Source organism: Drosophila ananassae, chromosome 3L (genome assembly GCF_017639315.1).
Source record: "Drosophila ananassae strain 14024-0371.13 chromosome 3L, ASM1763931v2, whole genome shotgun sequence".
NCBI classification, from domain to species: Eukaryota; Metazoa; Arthropoda; class Insecta; order Diptera; family Drosophilidae; genus Drosophila; species Drosophila ananassae.
In genome coordinates this window covers 2,277,992-2,296,948 of record NC_057929.1, presented here as the reverse complement: position 1 = coordinate 2,296,948, position 18,957 = coordinate 2,277,992, and the positions used below count along the sequence as shown (strand labels likewise).

General features: G+C 44.5%; 1 protein-coding gene and 1 long non-coding RNA gene across 4 annotated transcripts; one reads left to right on the top strand and one right to left on the bottom strand.

Moving 5' to 3' along the window:
- Positions 1 to 1,494: 1,494 nt before the first annotated feature.
- On the bottom strand, positions 1,495 to 2,256 carry LOC116654756. The gene is made up of 2 exons (XR_006507302.1): positions 1,915 to 2,256; positions 1,495 to 1,858 (listed from the first exon to the last, which is right to left on the bottom strand). It is a non-coding gene; the product is annotated as an uncharacterized LOC116654756 (long non-coding RNA).
- A 3,292-nt stretch (positions 2,257 to 5,548) lies between these two features.
- LOC6495170 (protein windpipe) lies at positions 5,549 to 18,797 on the top strand. 3 transcript variants are annotated; one of them, XM_032450035.2, is made up of 4 exons: positions 5,549 to 5,788; positions 9,387 to 9,435; positions 15,934 to 16,932; positions 17,014 to 18,797. In XM_032450035.2, exons 3-4 carry the CDS (start codon positions 16,018 to 16,020, stop codon positions 18,121 to 18,123), a joined length of 2,025 nt encoding a protein of 674 aa, XP_032305926.1. In that variant the 5' UTR covers positions 5,549 to 5,788; positions 9,387 to 9,435; positions 15,934 to 16,017; the 3' UTR covers positions 18,124 to 18,797. The 3 variants fall into 3 exon arrangements, with proteins under 3 accessions (XP_032305926.1, XP_014763184.1, XP_014763183.1); XM_014907698.3 differs by having other exon boundaries at positions 15,934 to 18,797; XM_014907697.3 differs by lacking the exon at positions 5,549 to 5,788 and adding an exon at positions 6,153 to 6,416 and having other exon boundaries at positions 15,934 to 18,797.
- Positions 18,798 to 18,957: the final 160 nt, after the last annotated feature.

Genomic DNA, 18,957 nt, shown 5'->3' with positions numbered 1-18,957 from the left:
TTCAAAGAAATTGTTTAAAGTGCATAGCTCTAGAGAGTGAGAGGGAAAACCGCGACCAATTTGGTTAGAGCTGGATCCCTCCCATTTCCCCGCCCCTCGGCGATAGTTGGTAGAACTTGGTGGCCTGATTACCATGAAGCCGAAGCTGAATCTGCGTCTGCTTCGCCTAACGAGCTTGTTGCAAGTTGATTACGTTGATTAGCGACCACCTGCGAATGCCATTTGCCGGTTGCACTCGCAACTCGCATCCCAGTGCCGGGGCTTAGTCTGAAAAATTGTTATCGTTTATGGAGGCAACAGCATGATTGAGCGTGGAGAGAGTCTTTTTGTGTAATAAATCAGGGTTAAGAGTATTTGTCAAACAATCCTTAACATCTATAAAAGTTTTCATCCACTTCCCTCTGCGGTGACTAAGTCAGTCACGTTCCAAGACCTCTAGAATAACCCATCCATCCAATCCCGTTCCCATTCCATTCTAGGAATGGGCTCAGCCGAAAAAGTGAAACTACAGTTATCTATATATTTAAGCCGCAATGCATTTACATGATATCATAAATACAATATATATCTTTTTTTTATTGTTTGTTTTGAGTGTGGAACGCGGAATTCAATGAACCCTCCTCCCCAGTCACCGTAACTGTATTCGCTACGACCCCAAAAAGGGCGCCTAGTTTGATTTAACCCGAACCGAAATGGTTATCACGTTGCCGCCGTCAGAGCATAATAATATAATAACATATTTTTTCTTTTTGGCCAGCACAGCGAACAAGCCTTTGTAGAACAACACGTACAAACGATTAAAATGCCCCGCCGACCACTGTTTGTTTATCCAACTTTTTTGAGGGCCAAAGAAGGCATCTGAAAATTACACCTAGACTGGTACCGAAAACAAAATGTCCAGCGACGACCAATGAGCCGGAACGTGAGATTTCCATATACGAATTCGATTTGGATTCCAAGTACTGCACCCCGTGGATGGATTTGTAGATGGAGGCTCGACTCCAAATGCAGATGCAGTTTAGTTATGAAACACCCGCGTTTGGGGTGCCGGGGAGTGGGTGGTTAATTGTGAATTTCCGGTTCATTGAAGCTCATTGGGGATCCATTGTGGGCCTCTCGCCTAGTCAGTCACTTTGTCACTCAGTCAGTGAGTCAAAGAAAATGAAACTCCACAATGTGGGTCAGTCCGGCCCAGGGTTTCGCATTGTTTCTCATTAGCTGGGATTCATTTGCTGCCAGATACAATTTTTCCACAGAAGATCTTATATAATTTTCGCATTCGGAGCGTAATTAATTGGTAATGCACACACCCACTACTCACTACCCACTCAATAAAGATATCGTATCAATATTTATCAAAAAAATTAATATTAATCCCATTGTCAAGAGTGTCAGGCCGAAAAGTATCTCGGCATTAAGGCCCCAAAACTAACTTAGTCATGTGCTCTAATCAATTAAGTCAACACCCCAAGCTCCCAGGAGAAGGAGGAGGTATGAGAGCATTTTTCCAGGGAAGCCTGGGCCTTCACCTTGAGGTGTTTATTGAAAGGTTTTCCCCGTGCCGCTGAACAAACAAACAATCTTCGATTCTGCTTCTGGAAATTGCATAACTTTTCGCCAGTTGCCAGCTGATTGTCCAACGCCGATTCTTGGTCGTTTGAGGTGAGAAGTGATATATATTTGTCAGGAGAGAGGGCTAATGTTATTAATAAATATCACGACTATCTAATCAAGAAACAGAACCAATTTTCGTCAAGTGTTTCCATCGTTCATGCGGCAAGCAAATTGATGAACTGGATGACGCACCAGCTTCCTCCTCCTCCATCTTCCACTCGATTGCGTAAGCAAAGGGTTTTCGCTGAAACAGAATATGTAATATAATTAGTGGGTAAATAGATCGTTGGCCAAACAAACAATAGAACAAGGCGCCGCTGAACTCCAGCTCTCCTATTAGCTCAGCTTTCAGCTCTGATCCAATCTAGTGCCTGGTATCTGGTAGACCCCGTAGCCCCGTAACTCGTAAATATTATGTGCAACTCTATATTCCCGCAAACATACTCATTCCACATCCGATCGATCGCCCACGATCAGTTATTGGTAGAAGTCTGACGTCAGTTCTTGGCTCTCCCGGTTCTGGCTGACAAGGCTGGGCCTTGCCGATTTGCAATTAAAATTTTGGCCATTGCCAAAACAGAAACCCATTCACACAACCTTTATCAGCTGGCAGTGTCTTGGGGCGTTGGACACTTCCGATCGATTGACGTACAAAAGAGCGGTATAGCTGGAGAGGATCGTCAAAGTCTCTTCGGCAGGTGGGACGAGTGAGATAAACAAAGGCGGCAGAATGCCCCTGAAAAGTATCTAGCCATAAACAGGCGGATACTTTATTTTCGATCCGCCGAATACCCAGTAAACGAAGGGATGTAGACAGCAATATAGATTTCATAAATACTTGGAATAAGATTTCTTGACTTAATAGGAAGTAGAACCAACAGACGTTGGCCAACTACCCATATTTCCTTTGGGCTAAAAAATATGTAAGTATCGTCTAGTCTGGAAAGCTCCATCTTAACAGTCGACCTGCCAGTTGGCTTTCCCATTTTAACGACCAAAGAAAACATAAAGATCGGGGTGTGCGAGTGCAAATATTTTGCTGGTGAGATAATGATGTTGTTCCCACCCATCCTACCGCCCGGAACCATATAGATTCTGGAATGGAAATCCGTTTAATTAAGAACAGGGCGATTGCGTAAAATAAGCAAAAGGGCGATGATCAGAAGCCGATGGACTCAAGAGGGAATCTTTAAACTGAGAGGGGTGATATCACCAGCCGCACCACCAACCATCGAGAACAAACAAGCCAAATGTGCGGCCCGATAGCGATAAGAAAAAATCAAAATCAAATATTTAACATTGATATTAACACAAGTTTTGCCACTCAATAGTACACCCTGCCACATACATATGTACTTCTGTAGAAGTGTATGGGTTTTCGTATCTAGCTTTCGTATCAAGAAATTGGTAATTGCGATCGTGGGCTGCTCGAAGTTCACTCGATTCATTCACTAGGCGACAGGGGCGCACGCAGGAAATATTTTTGGGGGGGGTTAGGTAAGTTAAATTTGAATGTGAATATTTATAATTTATTCATGAATAATTCACAATGTAATATCGATCTTTCTTGGTTTTTGGGCCATTATACTCAATATTGCGTCAGAGGTTACTTCCAGATCCCGGTGAATGTTCAGAAGCGCCAATCCATAATCTTTGCTCTCCAGTCTTATTGCGTAAATATGTCTTCAATCTTCGTAGTGTAGAGAACGACCGTTCGCTCGAAGCCACTGTTACTGGCAGTGTTGCACCGATCTGAAGAAATCGGTATACCGTTGGATAGAATGTTTCATCGCAAACGTCCAAAGCTTCGATGAATGTTTTTATGGGCTTCTCTTTGGAAAGATTTGAACATTTTCTGTAATTAGAAAAATTTTTCTTTATAATGCAAGCATATTTTGAGCCAATACGATTACCTTTTCCACAACTCAATTTCTGCTTCGAATTCTTCGGTGAATACAGGGATGTCATTTGGCCATTCTTTATTCAAGGTATGAACAGTATCGTGTAATTCAGACACATCAATGTCCGCACATTTCTCCGGAATGATGTTTTGTATCCTGGAGAGAATATTCCTATGTTCCAAAAATCTCGACTCGAGCTCTTCTGAGTATTTGTCCAAGAACGGAATGTAAATTGATCTACGATAGTAATCTTCAATACTCCCTTCGTAGTTGTCCCGATTTTTCTGTCGTCCTACTCGTCGAGGAACAGTCAGCTCAGCATCAATCTGCAGCTTCTGTCGCTAAAATAAAGATTTCGCTGAATTTTTCTGTAGCTTGTACTCGCATCTGCTTGATTTGTTGGTGCACATCGTTCGCGTAACTGACGCATTGGCTCAAATCGCAGTCTTCCTGTTGGAGGAACAGGCTCAGATTTTTCGTCAAGCTGAAGATACGTTTCAGCACAGTCAACGCTGTCAATTGAAAAATTGCTTCGCAATTTCTCCCAAAAGTTCTTTTGCGAAGCAGGAGAACTTTTAGATGATTATTTTTGCACATTCTATGATTTTTATTCATATTCTCCTTGTTACATCATCATTCCATATTCATTTTATTTTGTTAAATATCAATTTAAATGTTTTTCTTTATTTTTATCCCCGTTGTTTTTTTATTCGGTATTGATTTCAGATTTATCAATTTCATTTATTACGTTCATTTAACTGCAACCCTCAAAAGTGAATAATTAACGCTGGAGTGTTTCGAATGTACAAATTATTAATATGCTTTATTCTCACTCTTTCTGCTACTCCATCGCTCTGTGCGTGACGTGCTGGATCTAAAGAATCTGAATCCTCTAATCTTGGTCTTTTCGCAGTGATTTTCATGGCCTTTTCATTTTCATTTTGAACTTGTTCCGGAAATGGAGTATTTGGAATATTAGGGTCCGAAATTGGCGCATTTTTTGGTTTGAAAAATGATGTTATCTTTGCATTAGACATTTTTGTTGGGCAGGTCGTAAATAAACGTCATATTATTTTATAGGTTATCAAAATGTCAATATAGTTACTCATTTTGTAAGTGGCGCTCTCGTGGTATCTGCCAGAACTATGAGCATGGCGCCATTTTTGAATGAACATGAAATTTATATTTTTATTTTCGCGTTAATTTTGTAATTTTTTCAACATTTCGGGGGGGGTTCGAACCCCTCAAAACCCCCCCCTGCGTGCGCCCCTGCTAGGCGAACATTAACTTTGACCCACAAACCCAATAAAACGTAAACAAAGGCCCACCCACGCATTAATCTCTAGTTTTTTTGGATGGAGTTACGTGGAGTTTCGCTTGGACGTGGTGGTGGAGGTGGGTTACCTGAAGTTAATTAGCTGTTGCCGAAACGAAACTGAGAAAAAGAGAAAAGTTTATCGTATAATGTTGGAAGACAAGTAAACGGAAAAGAATATGCCAAAAACTGATAAGATATGGCCAAAAGTTTTTGATAAAAAAAATGACTGAAACGAGTGTGTGTTTTAGGGGTATATGTATGTATACTAAGAGAGGTATTCTTTTTAGACTGGTTTTGGCTTACAGCAGGAAATGGAAATTCGCAAACGTTGTAAAACAAATAAAAAAGAGACGGTTCAATTAGTTATTTCTTTTTTTTGCAACAATCAAATCGCTAAGCAAACTCATCAATTGATAACAGGCCCCAAGTGATAAGCTTTTTCTGCTCGCTCCCAATCTCTCTCTAGTCTATGGGGTGTACTCTCCTGGTGGATCCCACTCTCCGTGGTTTTGGCGATTCGAGAAGCTTTTGCCAATGTATTTCATAACCCAAACAATATAGTATGCGTTCTGGGGCGCGTGTGCCGCCGATTATCCACGTGTTCCCCCCAGGTACTCTCGCTCGCTTCGCCTTCTCCGCCGGGTAGCTTTAGTTGGCTCACTCTCTTCACAGTCCAGCAGTGAAGTTTATCGCTCGGAATGGATTTCCAGTGGCTCTACCAAGCCATTCGGTATCAAGCTTTCGTTGGGAACGGTCGTGTCTGAATCCGGTCTCCGATCTGCCTCCGATCTCCGGTTGAAATTTTTTGCCAGCCGATCGCCAGGTATCGAGCTTTATTTCGTTCGGGCAACTCCAGAGTGTCGAGACGTGTGTGCGCGAAACTTGAACCCGTACCGCTCCCGGTCCGAATACAATACACACGCACACCTCAGCACCCTCATCCCCCTCCGTTTAGGTAATTAAAAATTATACAGTTTCCGTTTCCATACACACGCACACCGCACCACACCACACCGAACCATCAAATTCTTTCGGGAAAAAAAAAAATGTATAATCAGAATCGAAATCAAAACGCCAGCCTATCAAGATACTTGCATTCGTTAGTTGACGAAACTAAATTGTTTGCGACGCGCTCTGTTTGATGCCTCCTGCTCTTGGGCTCTTGGCTGCCTCATTGTCAACATCCCTCTCGGGATGATATATTTTGGGTGCTCTTTCCCATTTCCCATTTCAGTTCTGAGTTTTTGTATCTTGTATCTGTGCTTTCTGGCTGTTGTTTCATTTTTTTTGGCGGCTGCGATACATTCTCTTCTGATATCACGAAAAGCATTCTCGTGGCAGTCTCTTTGCGCCATTTCAGATCGCAAGACCTCGGTTCGCATTCGAATTTCGAATTGTGTGGTTTAAGGACTCTTCAGAACAAAAGACAGCCAACCTCGGTGCAAAAGAATAAAAATAATGTGTACTCACGCATTAAATGGTGCAAAATAAACTCGTATCTGATCAAATAAAAGTGCTCTAGAAAGTATAACAAAGACGACCATAAAAAACAGTGCAAATTCTCATAAATTTTTCGGTGTGGCGTGAGTGTGTCTTGTCTTCAAGTCGGGGTTTTGGGTCTTGATAAGCCCAAAATATACCTTTAGTCTTGGTTATTCCCCAAAAAAATATAGTATACCCTGGGTTCAGGGCATTTAGTATCAAAAACAAAAACTTGCTTAAATTCGAATGGGTTTCTTTATGACTTGCATTGCGGCTGGGTTTTTGTGGCAAACTTGACCTTATTTCCCAACCCATCCGAGTTATATAATTGCCAAAAAATCAGAGTTGGAAACGAAACGAAAAGGGATGAGTAAAGTATAATAAAACGGTTACTCTTTTAACCCCCCGGCACTGGCAAGGGCACTTATGGTAACAGCCATTGCAAACTTATTTCGAGAGAGACATCAGCCGCAGCAGCAGCAACATCACGCATTCATGTGAAATCTCAACTACCTACTCATATGGCCATATAGCCGTATAGCCACCCCATGCCCTACCCCTCGATCCAAGCCGATCCTATGTGGATGTGAGTGTACTACATGCTCGTATGTCTCGTAGTCGTAGAAGTGTGTAAACCCCCTCGAGCCGGCAAGCTTTCGGTGCCCTGCAATTTGGAATCGTTTACGTAAAAACCATTGGAAACCGCACACGGCAGCCAAGTTGAATCATCCAGATATGGATAGGATAGTGATCGGGGCTATATATTCTTTCCGACTTTTCCAATTTCCCCATTGTGCTTGTGGTCGCATTTAGAGTGTCATCTAAGGCCAGCTCTAGCACCCACATCAGGTGAATCACTTGGCCACGAAATCTATATGGAAAGGAATATTAATAATACAAACTGTTGCTTGTCAGGTCTAAAATAAAAGCAAAAAGTCATGCAACGTCATCGACTAATGAGATTATCAATCAACAAAGAGATAGGGAAATAGTCATACAGATCCCCTGGCTTGGGGGAAAATTGCGAAGGCGTAACACCCATCTCTCAGTGAAGCTATAAACTCCGGCTACGACTCTGACTCCGGCTCTTACGTAAGAGCCCCCCACTAACATTGGCTCCCTCTCAAAAGCCAAGGTGCTAATTTCCAGCGCATAATTCACAGAGGTGTGCGAGTGCGAACTGGAAACTGTTTTTCAGGCAATTTCCAGAAATCGCCTTTATGGCCAATAACTCGAGGCCCAGCCAAGCAAAAAGCTTAGTTGGTGGGTGCTAATGCTGCGAATACGACTTCCCATGTAGTATTATATATAGTCCCTGTAGTCTGGTAGTTTATTTGAAATGTTCAAAAAAACACTGGAATGGATTGCGAATTCAGAAGGGACCTTAAATATAGGTTCATTGGGGACTAATTTCAACTTCCCCCCGATTTTGTTTTGATAGCGAGTTCAGTTTCCCTGCTTCAAGTTCAGAATTGTTAAGAGCTCGCTTGACTCCCCAATTAGTTGTATGATTATTGGAAATTGGCGCCTTGTGTCTGGGGTTTCGATTTTCGCAGTTCTCTGTTGCGACTCGATTCAAATTTCAAGGCGATTCCCCAGCCACTGCAGTCATCATCGAGCTCTGATTTTTTTATAGAAGTTTTGTGTGCACTTCATGGTCCCATTTTTGGTGGATGTGTCAACCTTGTCCCCATTAGATATAGCCGCTTTGAAAGCATTGGATGAGCAACAAATGTATTTCGATAAGGAGAAACAAGCTGTTATCGAGCCACAATCAAAACAATATCATTGGGCAACAAAACACTATGAATGGGGGAAATGCATTCCAGCACTTGGATGGGGACCAGCAATAGGCCCAAAAATTTGTCAAACGCAAATGAATGCCAGAAATCCCCAGGGCTCAAGTGCACATGACTGTGGGTAGTGGCTTTTCGCTTTTGGGGCTTGGAGCTTGGGGCTGGGTCTATCTATAATTAGCAAATGTCGAGCGATAAGATAAGGCCCCGCCGCAGAGATAGTGTGGAAAGCTTCATGAAAAGAAAGGAAAGGAATTCCGCACTGGGCATATGGATAGTTCTTTCGAGGGATCTCACTGATCGCTGAGGGAGCCCTGTTGTGACGCAGATTGGTCCAGAAATTTGTTTATCGAATAAACAATTCAGCGAAATAGTTATAGTCAAGTTCAAAAACTAAGAGATCTTTAGCATATCTGTCCGGCATCTGTTCTTTATAGATCGCTGGCAGGTGGCACCTTTGGATTGATTCCAAAGTTTAGCATCTGCCAACTAACTCGATCAGGTCGTCAATAACAGCTAATTTGAATAAATATGATGAGCAATGACCTCGGCTCGGTAGGGTCCAGACAAAGGGTTCTGATCCATTCACAAAACAAACCATCGAGCCACACTTCTGTGGGAGTTGGCCGATTACGTGACAGTATTTTCGGTCACGTCCCTTGCATAGCAATCAGGCGAGTGGCAACAGGTTGTTGGCTCTTTTCTTAGAGAACTCTGTGACTAACAATGGATGAGCTACGCCCTGAGAAAAAAGTATTTATTGTCCAACTAAGAGCCAGCTGCGATTAGCCTATGATATTTTTAGTTAAAAGAAGCCGTAAAACTCGTCACCTTGAGGACGGGATGAACTCGGTTGACCCTGAGGCAGATTTGATTAAACATTTCGGTTTCGCAGCCACTCGTTTTTTGGGCGAAACTTTCACACTTCACTGGCGATGGACGGCAATTAAGATTAGTTGAGGATTTTAGGGGATTGTAGTGGCTGTGAAATTAATAACAAAAGGCAGCCAGTCTTAGTTGCACTCCCAGTTGCAGCTGCAATACTATCTGCCGGCGAATGAATGACAGACGAACGACTCTGTAGCAAAGTTCGTTAAAAGTGAATTTAGACGGGCGGGCAATTAAGGCCTTAATTGCCAACAATTAAAATCAAAGCCAAGAAATAATTACCAGATAAATAGAAAACTCTTATTGCAAGTCACTCGAATGTGCACTCTCGTCGAATCGCCGATATTGAAATACTAGATTAACTCTATATCTCTATGTTATTTGCAGCTCTGACTGGCCTGGACCTCGGATCGATCGTATGCATGTCTTATAGAAGGTAAGACAATCCGAAAATTAAGTTGTGCGAGCATTCCCTCCAAAAAGCAACACAAACTAAAAACCATTCAAGATCATGGCAAGACATGTGAGGGGTTTTATGTAGCTTGTATTTTTTTTTGGTTTTTTTTTTTTTGGGGGGGCTATAACTGGGCTTGAGAGTCATTTGGCGGCGTCATCATCACGAAGCAAACTGGTTCGCATTCAGCTTGTTTCTTGCCGTTGTCTTTTTGTGTATTTTAGCCAGTCTGTGGGTGCCGGCCGGCATTGCTTTCGGCTGGGGGCTCTCTGGCTCTGCTTTATGCCAACTCGCCTAGCCGTTTTTGGCTCTAAAAATAAAACAAGTGGTCATAACTGTCAAATGCCGCTCGCCGCCTGTTGCTTGGCATTACCCCTCTCTCAATCACCGAGCTTTATCTCCATCTCCTGGCCAGTGGCAATGGCCAAGATGACGACGCCGATGCCGATGCTGGAGCACTTAAATGGCCGGCAAACGTGCGTGCTCTTAACGTGTCAACTGCCAACTGCTGGCAAACGAAGCCATGAAAAACGGCTGGACGATCATGCGATCTTTCGGATGCATCCACATTCACGGCTAACCACAGGCTAATTTGTCCCCCGCCGAGGAGTATCCTCCCAGCCATCATGTCCTCCTGCCAGACGCCTTCTGTGAAAATGGGAATGGGTTACTGGCTGTAATTACACTGTACTGCAGTGTGATCAGCTTCTGGGAAGGTCAACACTTGCTCTTGAATCGCAGCCTCGGGCCAAATTGTACACTGAAAGAGATTATCCTTCTCTAAAATCTATTTTAATTTATTAACCTTAAGACCTTAAAAGTTAAGTCGATGATGTCTCACAATTGGCATTTTTCATATTCATATTTGGGCTTTCTATTTTACCATTTTGGCCATTTTAGTGACGTAATTCTAGTAAATTATTTCGGCAAACGCTGTCTATGACATCATCCGACGCGTTGACTCAGTATTTCCAACGCAACACCTTTTGCGCCAATTGACTTTTCACATTTCCTAGGAATTCCATTCACAAATCGACAACTAATGCGAAATTCGAGTCATTAAGTGTAGTTGAAAACGGGGAGCTGACAGTGGGGAGTCAATTATTATCTTAATTGCATCCAAGATTCCGTCCGTATCACTTGTCACTTGTTTACCAACCATATAGTACACTATGTAGTATGCTATTTGGAACCGTTTAAACGGCCTGAACTTGAACCCGGGAAGTGCAGTGTAAACATAAGCCAGAGAGAAATCGGGGGATTTCAGAGATGCCGGCATAGCACCAGCAGTCGGAATGCATCTCGCAGGTGCAGATTGGCAAATAATTTCCAGCTTCTCGAGGCGTCGTCTTGGCATTTATGGCATTCAACCGAAATAGGACAAATGCCTCTTGGCTAGACAGAGTCTATATTGTCGACTGATCACAGAATCTTTTAATTTCAATAGATCTTTTATGGTGCGATTTCAGGATTTATAGTACAACTGACTATAAATCCGAATAAATTTCCACTCACCTCGAGCTGTGACTAATTTTTCGATTTACGCTTTATTTTCCGAGTAGATTTTTTTTTTTGCAAGTTCCAGTTTAATCGGTAGCAGTCGGCTGTCGGACAGCCGGACAGTCGGCCAGTGTTAATGGGATGCAATTCGCTCGACGGAAGGTCGGCCCACGAATGTATATCATGGAATTCAGTTCATTGCGAGAACCACATATAAAAATAAAAAAATATAAAACTCAACCCACACACAAGTGCGTTAATTTGGTCAAATTTCTAACCAAAATTCGACTTTGGTTGCCAATTGCATCATCCGATTCCGAACCTGAAACTCATGACTCTCGCTCTCCTCCAGAACATAAACGATCTGCATGGGTTTTTTTTTTTAAATTTTTTTGGTCGTTTTTTGCCAATTAACAAGAGTGTGGATATTTATTTAACTCGACTATTAGTATGCACACGAACACAAGTAAAAAGTATCTGTATCTGGGATACTTCCCAGACGTAACATTGCGGCTCGAGTTAGCTAATTATGGCAACGTGGCGCGATTCCCCGCCGAGTCGATTTGATCTCTGAGCCTAACACGGAGGGGGGGGACTTGTTATTGATAAAGCTCAAACAATTATAAGGCATTGATCGGGGGCTGGGTAGAGACTGAGACTAAATTAACGTGTTTCTAATTGAATGCCAGAAAAGTTCAATGAAAAGTCAACCTTGGGCATCAATGCGTTTCCTTTTCCACCAACTGGAGAACTTGACGCGGCAATTAATCAATCAACTTTAAGCCGGCCACTAATATATGTTTTTTAATCTAACTACGTCTAGCGATTTATTTAAAACTAGCTGTGGATCTCGGAAACAAAGTAAATCGCTTATAAAGATGAAATTCATTCAGTTTTTCTCACCCAATCCCAATCCCTTATGATCAGTGTCGCCACCTCCTCGCCGTGACAGAAACACTCATTCGAAATGGCGTTTGGCACTAATCAGAGCCAACACTCGTCGCCATCCAAGTCCATCATCAGATGTATCTATGTATCATTGTATCTATATCTTTCAGTGGGTGTTTGTAGCTAAGATTTGAATGTTTGGCGTAGGTGTCCAATGTTTGCATAGATTGCAAGAGGAAGTCCCACAAAAACTAAGAAAAACATAACTAGAGTGTATTTTTAAGACTCCTGCTCCTGCCTTTCTCTGGTCTCTGCTTTCTGGTCTCTGTTTATTTTGAGAATTCCGTGCCAGAGTTTGCCCCAGACTGGCGGCAAATTCGAGAGGGAGAGTGTCGAGTATTTGAATGTCAAGAATTTTTGTGCGCCCTCAGTTTGCTGGCTGGCTGCCCAAAGGCGCAAAAAATCGGCCGAATTAAACTGATAATTATAGTCGGGCCTCATACAGTGGCCTCATGAGTTTCTGATTTCGTAGGTCAAGTTCAAGTAGAAATTGTGCGTTCGTTTATGGGATTATCTGTTGGAAATAATGGTCTATGGGTCGTATACGTAATGCCCGGAATAGAGACTTTTTCGATTGGGGTTTGGGTAACTGGTACATTGACTCTACCTGATTGTGCGACTTTCGGTTGCTTTCTGGCCAACACGTTTTGCATAATTCACATAATTTCAGCTTACGCTCTGCACTTTTTCCCCTTCTTAACGGATTTTTGGGCGCTCATATTCATATTTTGGTTATGCAGTCCGTCCCGTCCCGGCCCGGCTTGGTCTGGCTTGGTGATTGGTTTTCTCCCGTTTCGTGGAAATCAATTAAACACTGGAGGTGCTCCCAGAGCTCCCAAAAGCGAAAGAGAACGTGAACTGGAACTTGGAATGGATTGGAGCGGTAGAGTGGTAGTGGGAAAGAGTTTTTCAGCTTTTCTGCTTATAAGTTTTTCAGGTTGCGTCTGAAATTAGGCTCATTGGCTTTTGATTGAACAGTTTGCGAACAATTGCGAAATGCTTAAATGGCACTTTATTGATAATGTTGACTGCGGACTCCATTCCCCCAGACCCAGCCAAACTGGGTCATCTCGTGTATATAATTTTTGTATTCCAAGCTGTCAGGCATCGATCGGAGTCCGTCAGAAATTAGAATATGCTAATTAGCCGCTCAGCTGCCGCCTTTGAATGGATTATTGTGAATGGTGGTGGCGTGGTGGAGAGCCTGTTTAGGCCAAATCTGATGGCTTTGAGTCATAAGCCCCCAGACGTCATCTCCTCATGGCTTTGTCGGTTTTTTCCCCCATTTCGCATCTTTTCTTTTTTGTTTTTTGTTCATTGTCTTGAGCGGTTTGCGTTTTGTTGTCTTAATGCGGCCAACACATTACCGTTTGCCTCGGCTCTTGGCCAGGCAGAAATACTGAAATCACCTGATGTTTTAATTGCCTGGCGTCATCAGTTATTTGTTTTTTTTTTCTTTTATGATTTTTTAAATATATTTTTCATAATAGCAACTGAGAGAAAAGTACATACTTGTGCTAGAGATTAGAGACTAGGGGATAAATAGAACCCAATCTGGGCTGCATGCCGCTTTCTCTGCCAGTTTATTTTCATATAAAATATTTTTTGTATTTTGCATATTTGGCCAAACAATGGCCCGAATAAACACTTTCAATTTTATCATTGTTCGGGGGGCACAGCCAGAGCCACAAACACACAATGGATGGCTCTTGCCGGGCACAAGCTAATTGAAATGTATAAAAAAGATTTGCACAAATCTAAAAATATAAATATACAACAATTTATTTCGCAAGCTATCGCCATCCCAGCATGACGTGATTTAATTTTTTCAAATTTTGCCCGATTTATATTCGGGTATCTTTTGCTTTTTGTTGCTTTTTTTGTTGTGAGTGTGAAAGAACGAGTTGTTTGTGGAGGAGGAACTGGTGAGCTGAGGGGCGACTATCTTTTGCATTTGAACTCGAAGACAGAAGTTCAAGATTGTTCTCCGCTCCAGTCCTCCTCTGACTCTGTCAAGGTTGAACATTTGTCATCGTTTAAGACTTTCGCCGCTGTCTGGCGCTGATTTCGTTCAATTTGCAAACGCCTTTAATTCTAAGTTGGTTTCACATTCGCCAGCCATTAAGTGGCATTTAGTCGATCCACAGCTCCCCCACAGTAACCCCTTCCCCGGACTAATTTCGGCTTCCTGTCGCCGTAACATCAAAGTGGCTCTGGGGAGGAGTATGAGGAGGAGGGCTTTCTAGCTAAAGAGTAATTAACGATGCCTCTTGATCGAATTATGATATCAGCACATCAGCATATCTGGAATCAGAGATCCCATTGGCCAGATTTAAGCAAAAGGCAATTAACCACATTGATTGCATTTGGCCGCAACAGGTGGCAGCTGCAAATTACAAATTTAGCAATTGACAGATTTTGATAAATGTCTGCCTCCCCGTCCGGGGAAACATATACAAATGCACTGCACACCTTGTGGCAAGTGTGCTGGCCCGGTGAAAGTTCCATTTATGTGTCCAAGTCCAAGTCCAAGTCCACGTCCAAGACCAAGCAATTTGTCAACACCGAAGCCAAAAGAAGACATCTGCTGATGGTGGTGGTGCCTGTTTAGCCAAAAGAAGTGACACAATTGCTGGAAACCACTTTTCATGTGTCGTCTCTGTTTACGGACGAATGGCAACCGTAATGACACTGACCTTGGGGCTCCCCCTTTGTCACAAAAACAAAAAATACACACCAGCGGGATTCCTCAGAGATTAAATTTTTCTTGTTCATGCTTCTGCCTCATGTGACGCCTCATTTCCAGTTGGCATTTTCGGCCCAGATCCCTCAATTATTTGCCATGAAGCAGCTGCAGATCTGCAAGTTGAGCTTTGGATTTCCGACCCCCCGGCCTTGTACAGCTTCCACCCCGCTGCGGGACACGTGCAACCCTTGCAAGTTCATCTCCGCTCTCTTCCCCCACAACCCTCCGGGGTTTCATTTCGAAAACAGTTGCCGGTTTGCCAATCGGTGGCAATTTCAGGCTGCTACTTGCATGCAAAATATAGTCCAACTGTTGAATAATTCAAGTGCGCCGTGCTACAAATTGCAAATTGCAAAAAAAAAAGCAACAATCGCTCTAGACTGCAACTCGGCCACTCAGACAACTCGGCATCTCTTCCAGATATTCTAGCCTATCCGATGATTAGGACTGGGCAGTGCAACTGCGCCACACAGAGAGAAAAATACAGCAAGAAAAGAATACAAATACAAGTATTTTTGTTCTGAATATGAGATTTTCCTATTGCGGTCAGAGACTCAGGGCTTATCACTGAAAGCGGGTAGTCCGGGGTGGGAATATGGAAGCTCTAAACGAGCGCCAGTTGCACTTAAATTGCATCCACGAGACAGCCGTCAATCAGTTTGCGTGGCTCATGGAAAACAAGCGATATATATACAAAATATACACATAATTGTGTATGTGTATAGTATGTTTATGAGGATTAAAAGCGGACCGCTGACAATCTGTTCTGATTAAGCGAGTGCATCCATTACTCAAGGCTCTAACCCCACCCGGGCTGCAGCTGAATCTTCATTTGCGACGATAAGTATCTTCCGCAGACTGACTCACAGAGCTTCACGAAGCTTCACGATGTCAATCGGTGGATGGATGAGTGGGTGAATGGGTGGTTGGGTGGTTGGGTGGTCAGGTGGGTAATGCTTAGCTGCTGATGTCACGGAGCTGTTTAACAGAAAACGAGCGAATGAAATATTAATTACCCCTCAGGCTGATAGCGTCAAATACTTGGGCCTGAACAGCGTTGATAAGCGGACTTAGCACCGATAGCGATATCGGTGGGAAAGCAAAGGGTGTGGAACTGAAGACGTTAGAAGGAGAGAGGGATGACGCAACCAATGACGAAGACAGGTTGCCAGGCAAAGATTACTATCCCAAAAAAAAAACACTTAATATTAGTAATTAAACAGCTCTAATGATTCAGTTTTAATTTTCTGATTTAAAAATAAACTAATTCCAAAAATCCATTTCAGATAAGACGCTCAGAGATCTCAGTGAGGAAGTTTGAAGGATCCACTGCCAGCACATCACCCCACCCCACCCACAAAGCCTCAGCCATGGAGCACAAAAATCTGTCCGCCTGGCTGGCCCTCTTCCTTCTGTGCGTGGCAGCCACTGCCACGCCCACACCCGCACGTACGCCCGCCTCCGACTGCCCAGCCGACTGCACCTGCACCCTGTCGCAGCACACACACAAGCCACTGTACCACCTGAAGTGTAACAGCACCCACGGCCTGAAGGTGGCGGAGAAGGCCTTCCAGTCGGCGATACCCATGCACTCGATCGACCTCTCGGGCCTGAACCTCACCCGGTTGGGTCATGTGCTGGACAAGCTGCCCGACCTGACCTCCGTCGACCTGTCGCACAACCGGCTGCAGGAGTTCGGTCACCTGAGCAAGCGTCTGAAGCGATTGAATCTGAAGCACAACGAGATCACGTCGGAGAAGCTAAGGAAGCTGCCGCAGCACCTGCAGGTCCTGAACCTGCAGCACAACAACATCACCCACCTGCCACTGGAGCTGACCCACATGAGTCAGCTGCGACAGGTGGAGCTGAGCCACAATGCCATCAACTGCTCGTGCCAAACGCTGGAGGTGCGCAACTGGCTGGTGGAGCGCATGGTCTTCATGGAGCACCCGGTGGTGTGCAGCTATCCGCTGGCCTACAAGGGTCGTTCCTGGCTGCAGCTGAAGCAGGAGGAGATCTGCCAGAAGGAGCACCACCAGACCTATGTCCAGGAGGCGGACGAGAACGAACTGATGATGGGAGACCAGCCGGTGGACACTTCCGCCGAGCACGAGGAGGAAGAAGAGCTGGGCAAGTCATTTATGCTCCTGGAGAGCGGCAGTCTATCGGCCACATCCAAAAAGGTGCGATCACCGCAGGAACCTCTGCCCGGCGACCTGGTCGAGGGTTCTGGGGACATCACCCAAACCAACATGGAACTCTTGGCCCCCGTTGGTAAAACAGAGGAAGCGGCCGCGACTCATTCCGACGACGGAGCTGTTGAAGTCCCGGAAGTCGATGAGGATGAGGCAAATGAGGCCTCCGAGGAAGCGGCCGCGACTCATTCCGACGACGGAGCTGTTGAAGTCCCGGAAGTCAATGAGGATGAGGCAAATGAGGACGACATCGAAGGCTCCGGCAGCGGCGGTGGTCCCCTTATCATACCACATGTGCACCTTTCTCCAGAGGACGAGGCTGACAATGCATCACAGGAGGAGGAGCACGCTGCCGAACCTGAGGATAGCAAGCCAGTGGAACACCCGGATACCGAATTCCGACACATGGGAATTTTCGAGGGCAGCGAAGGAAAGCCACAGCCCGTCGAGGAGGATGTGATTGTTCCCGTGGTGCAGACGAAACTGGACACCAGCGATGTAAAATCGGAGGTGGTCACCGATGGTCCTCTGAGCGACGACAACGAGTCCGACGACATCAAGACCGCCAGTATGGGCAAGCGGACGGATGACAGCAACGCCATCTACTACCTGCTGGCAGTGATCGGCTTGATTGTGGTGGGACTGATCCTGTTCGTGGCCATTAAGCGCTGCAAGTACGACAGCAATGCGGCGCAACGGGATGCCGAGGCCCAGCGCCAGACGGAGCTGCTCGACATGGACAAGAAGCAGCTGGGCAAGCCGCTGCACAAGAACGGCCACGGCAACGGTCAGGAGCATTCGCCGCTGATTGGCGAGAAGACCAAGCTGGACGAGGCGCAGATCGTGAAGAAGCCCTACGAGAACGGAGATGCCAAGGACGGAGCTGGTCAGCAGCCACTGCTGAACGGCAATGGATCGGCCAACGGTGGCGCCAAGGATGCTCCCGAAATAAATGAGCCCGCTGCCCATGAGTACTACCCCATCAGTCCGCGCTATCCCACACCTCAGTCCCCCCGAGCCTCCAAATACGCCCAGCACCAGCAGCCCGCCGAGCAGAACAACAACGAACCGGACGCTGCCTACTTGCCCTCGTCCCCGAAATCGGGTCGCTACTCTCCCGTCTACTCCCCGGAAACGGGACGCGTCAAGATCAAGCTGACGGAGACCCCCAAGCCGAAGACCCCAATGCTGGTGACGCGCAGCAAATCGAATGCCGGGGACATCATCACCACCCCGTTGCGACCCATCGAGCCCACCCACCAGCCCATTAATGGCCACTGATGGGGGGAGACCCGCGCCATCGGGCCAGCCATCAACTCTCGACACAGTCCTTGAATCCCCCCACACCCCCTGAATAGGTACTCCCGCATTCGAAAGTAGAAATCCGAACAAAGGGATGTATATCATAATCTGAAACCCAATGGAAAACACTGCAACAAGTGCAACATCTGCAGCAGCAACAACTTGCAACAGCAACAACCTGCAACAGCAACATCTGCAACAACTACCAACAAGGCCACGACGACAGAAAACTATTCGATTTAAGTTACCACCCGCTCCCCCTCTTAAGTGTAACCGAGTAGTAGTGTTTAGAAATAAGTAAATTAATTACACCTAAGCATAAATCTAGTTTAATACCAAAGCTAAAAAATATATTGCATATTAAAATGTAAAACAATCGCCTGCCCGCGACTTTCGAGTGAAATGAATTGTGGAATGAAATTAAATGGTTTAACTGAAAGGACGACAGAGGAGTGGAGGAGATATAAATAAAATAGAGACCTATATTTTGGATAATGCTTTCAATCTGCATCTGCATGTGATGTACCACCCATACATACTTACTGTATATGTACTTTTATATCCTATCTATATACTGTAAACTACTTAAGATTCATGCTCTTGTGAAATTATATTGTGTTAATTCATTAAATGCGAGCGACTTTTCAAACGAACATATGTGTGTGTTGAATTTTATTGAAATTTTTATATGGTCTGGTATTGAAGATGGGGGAACGAAACTACTGATACTCTCCTTAACTCCCAATAACTTAAAAGATTCCTAGAACGACTTATTATCATTTTAGATAGATAGACAACATTAAATATAAAGAA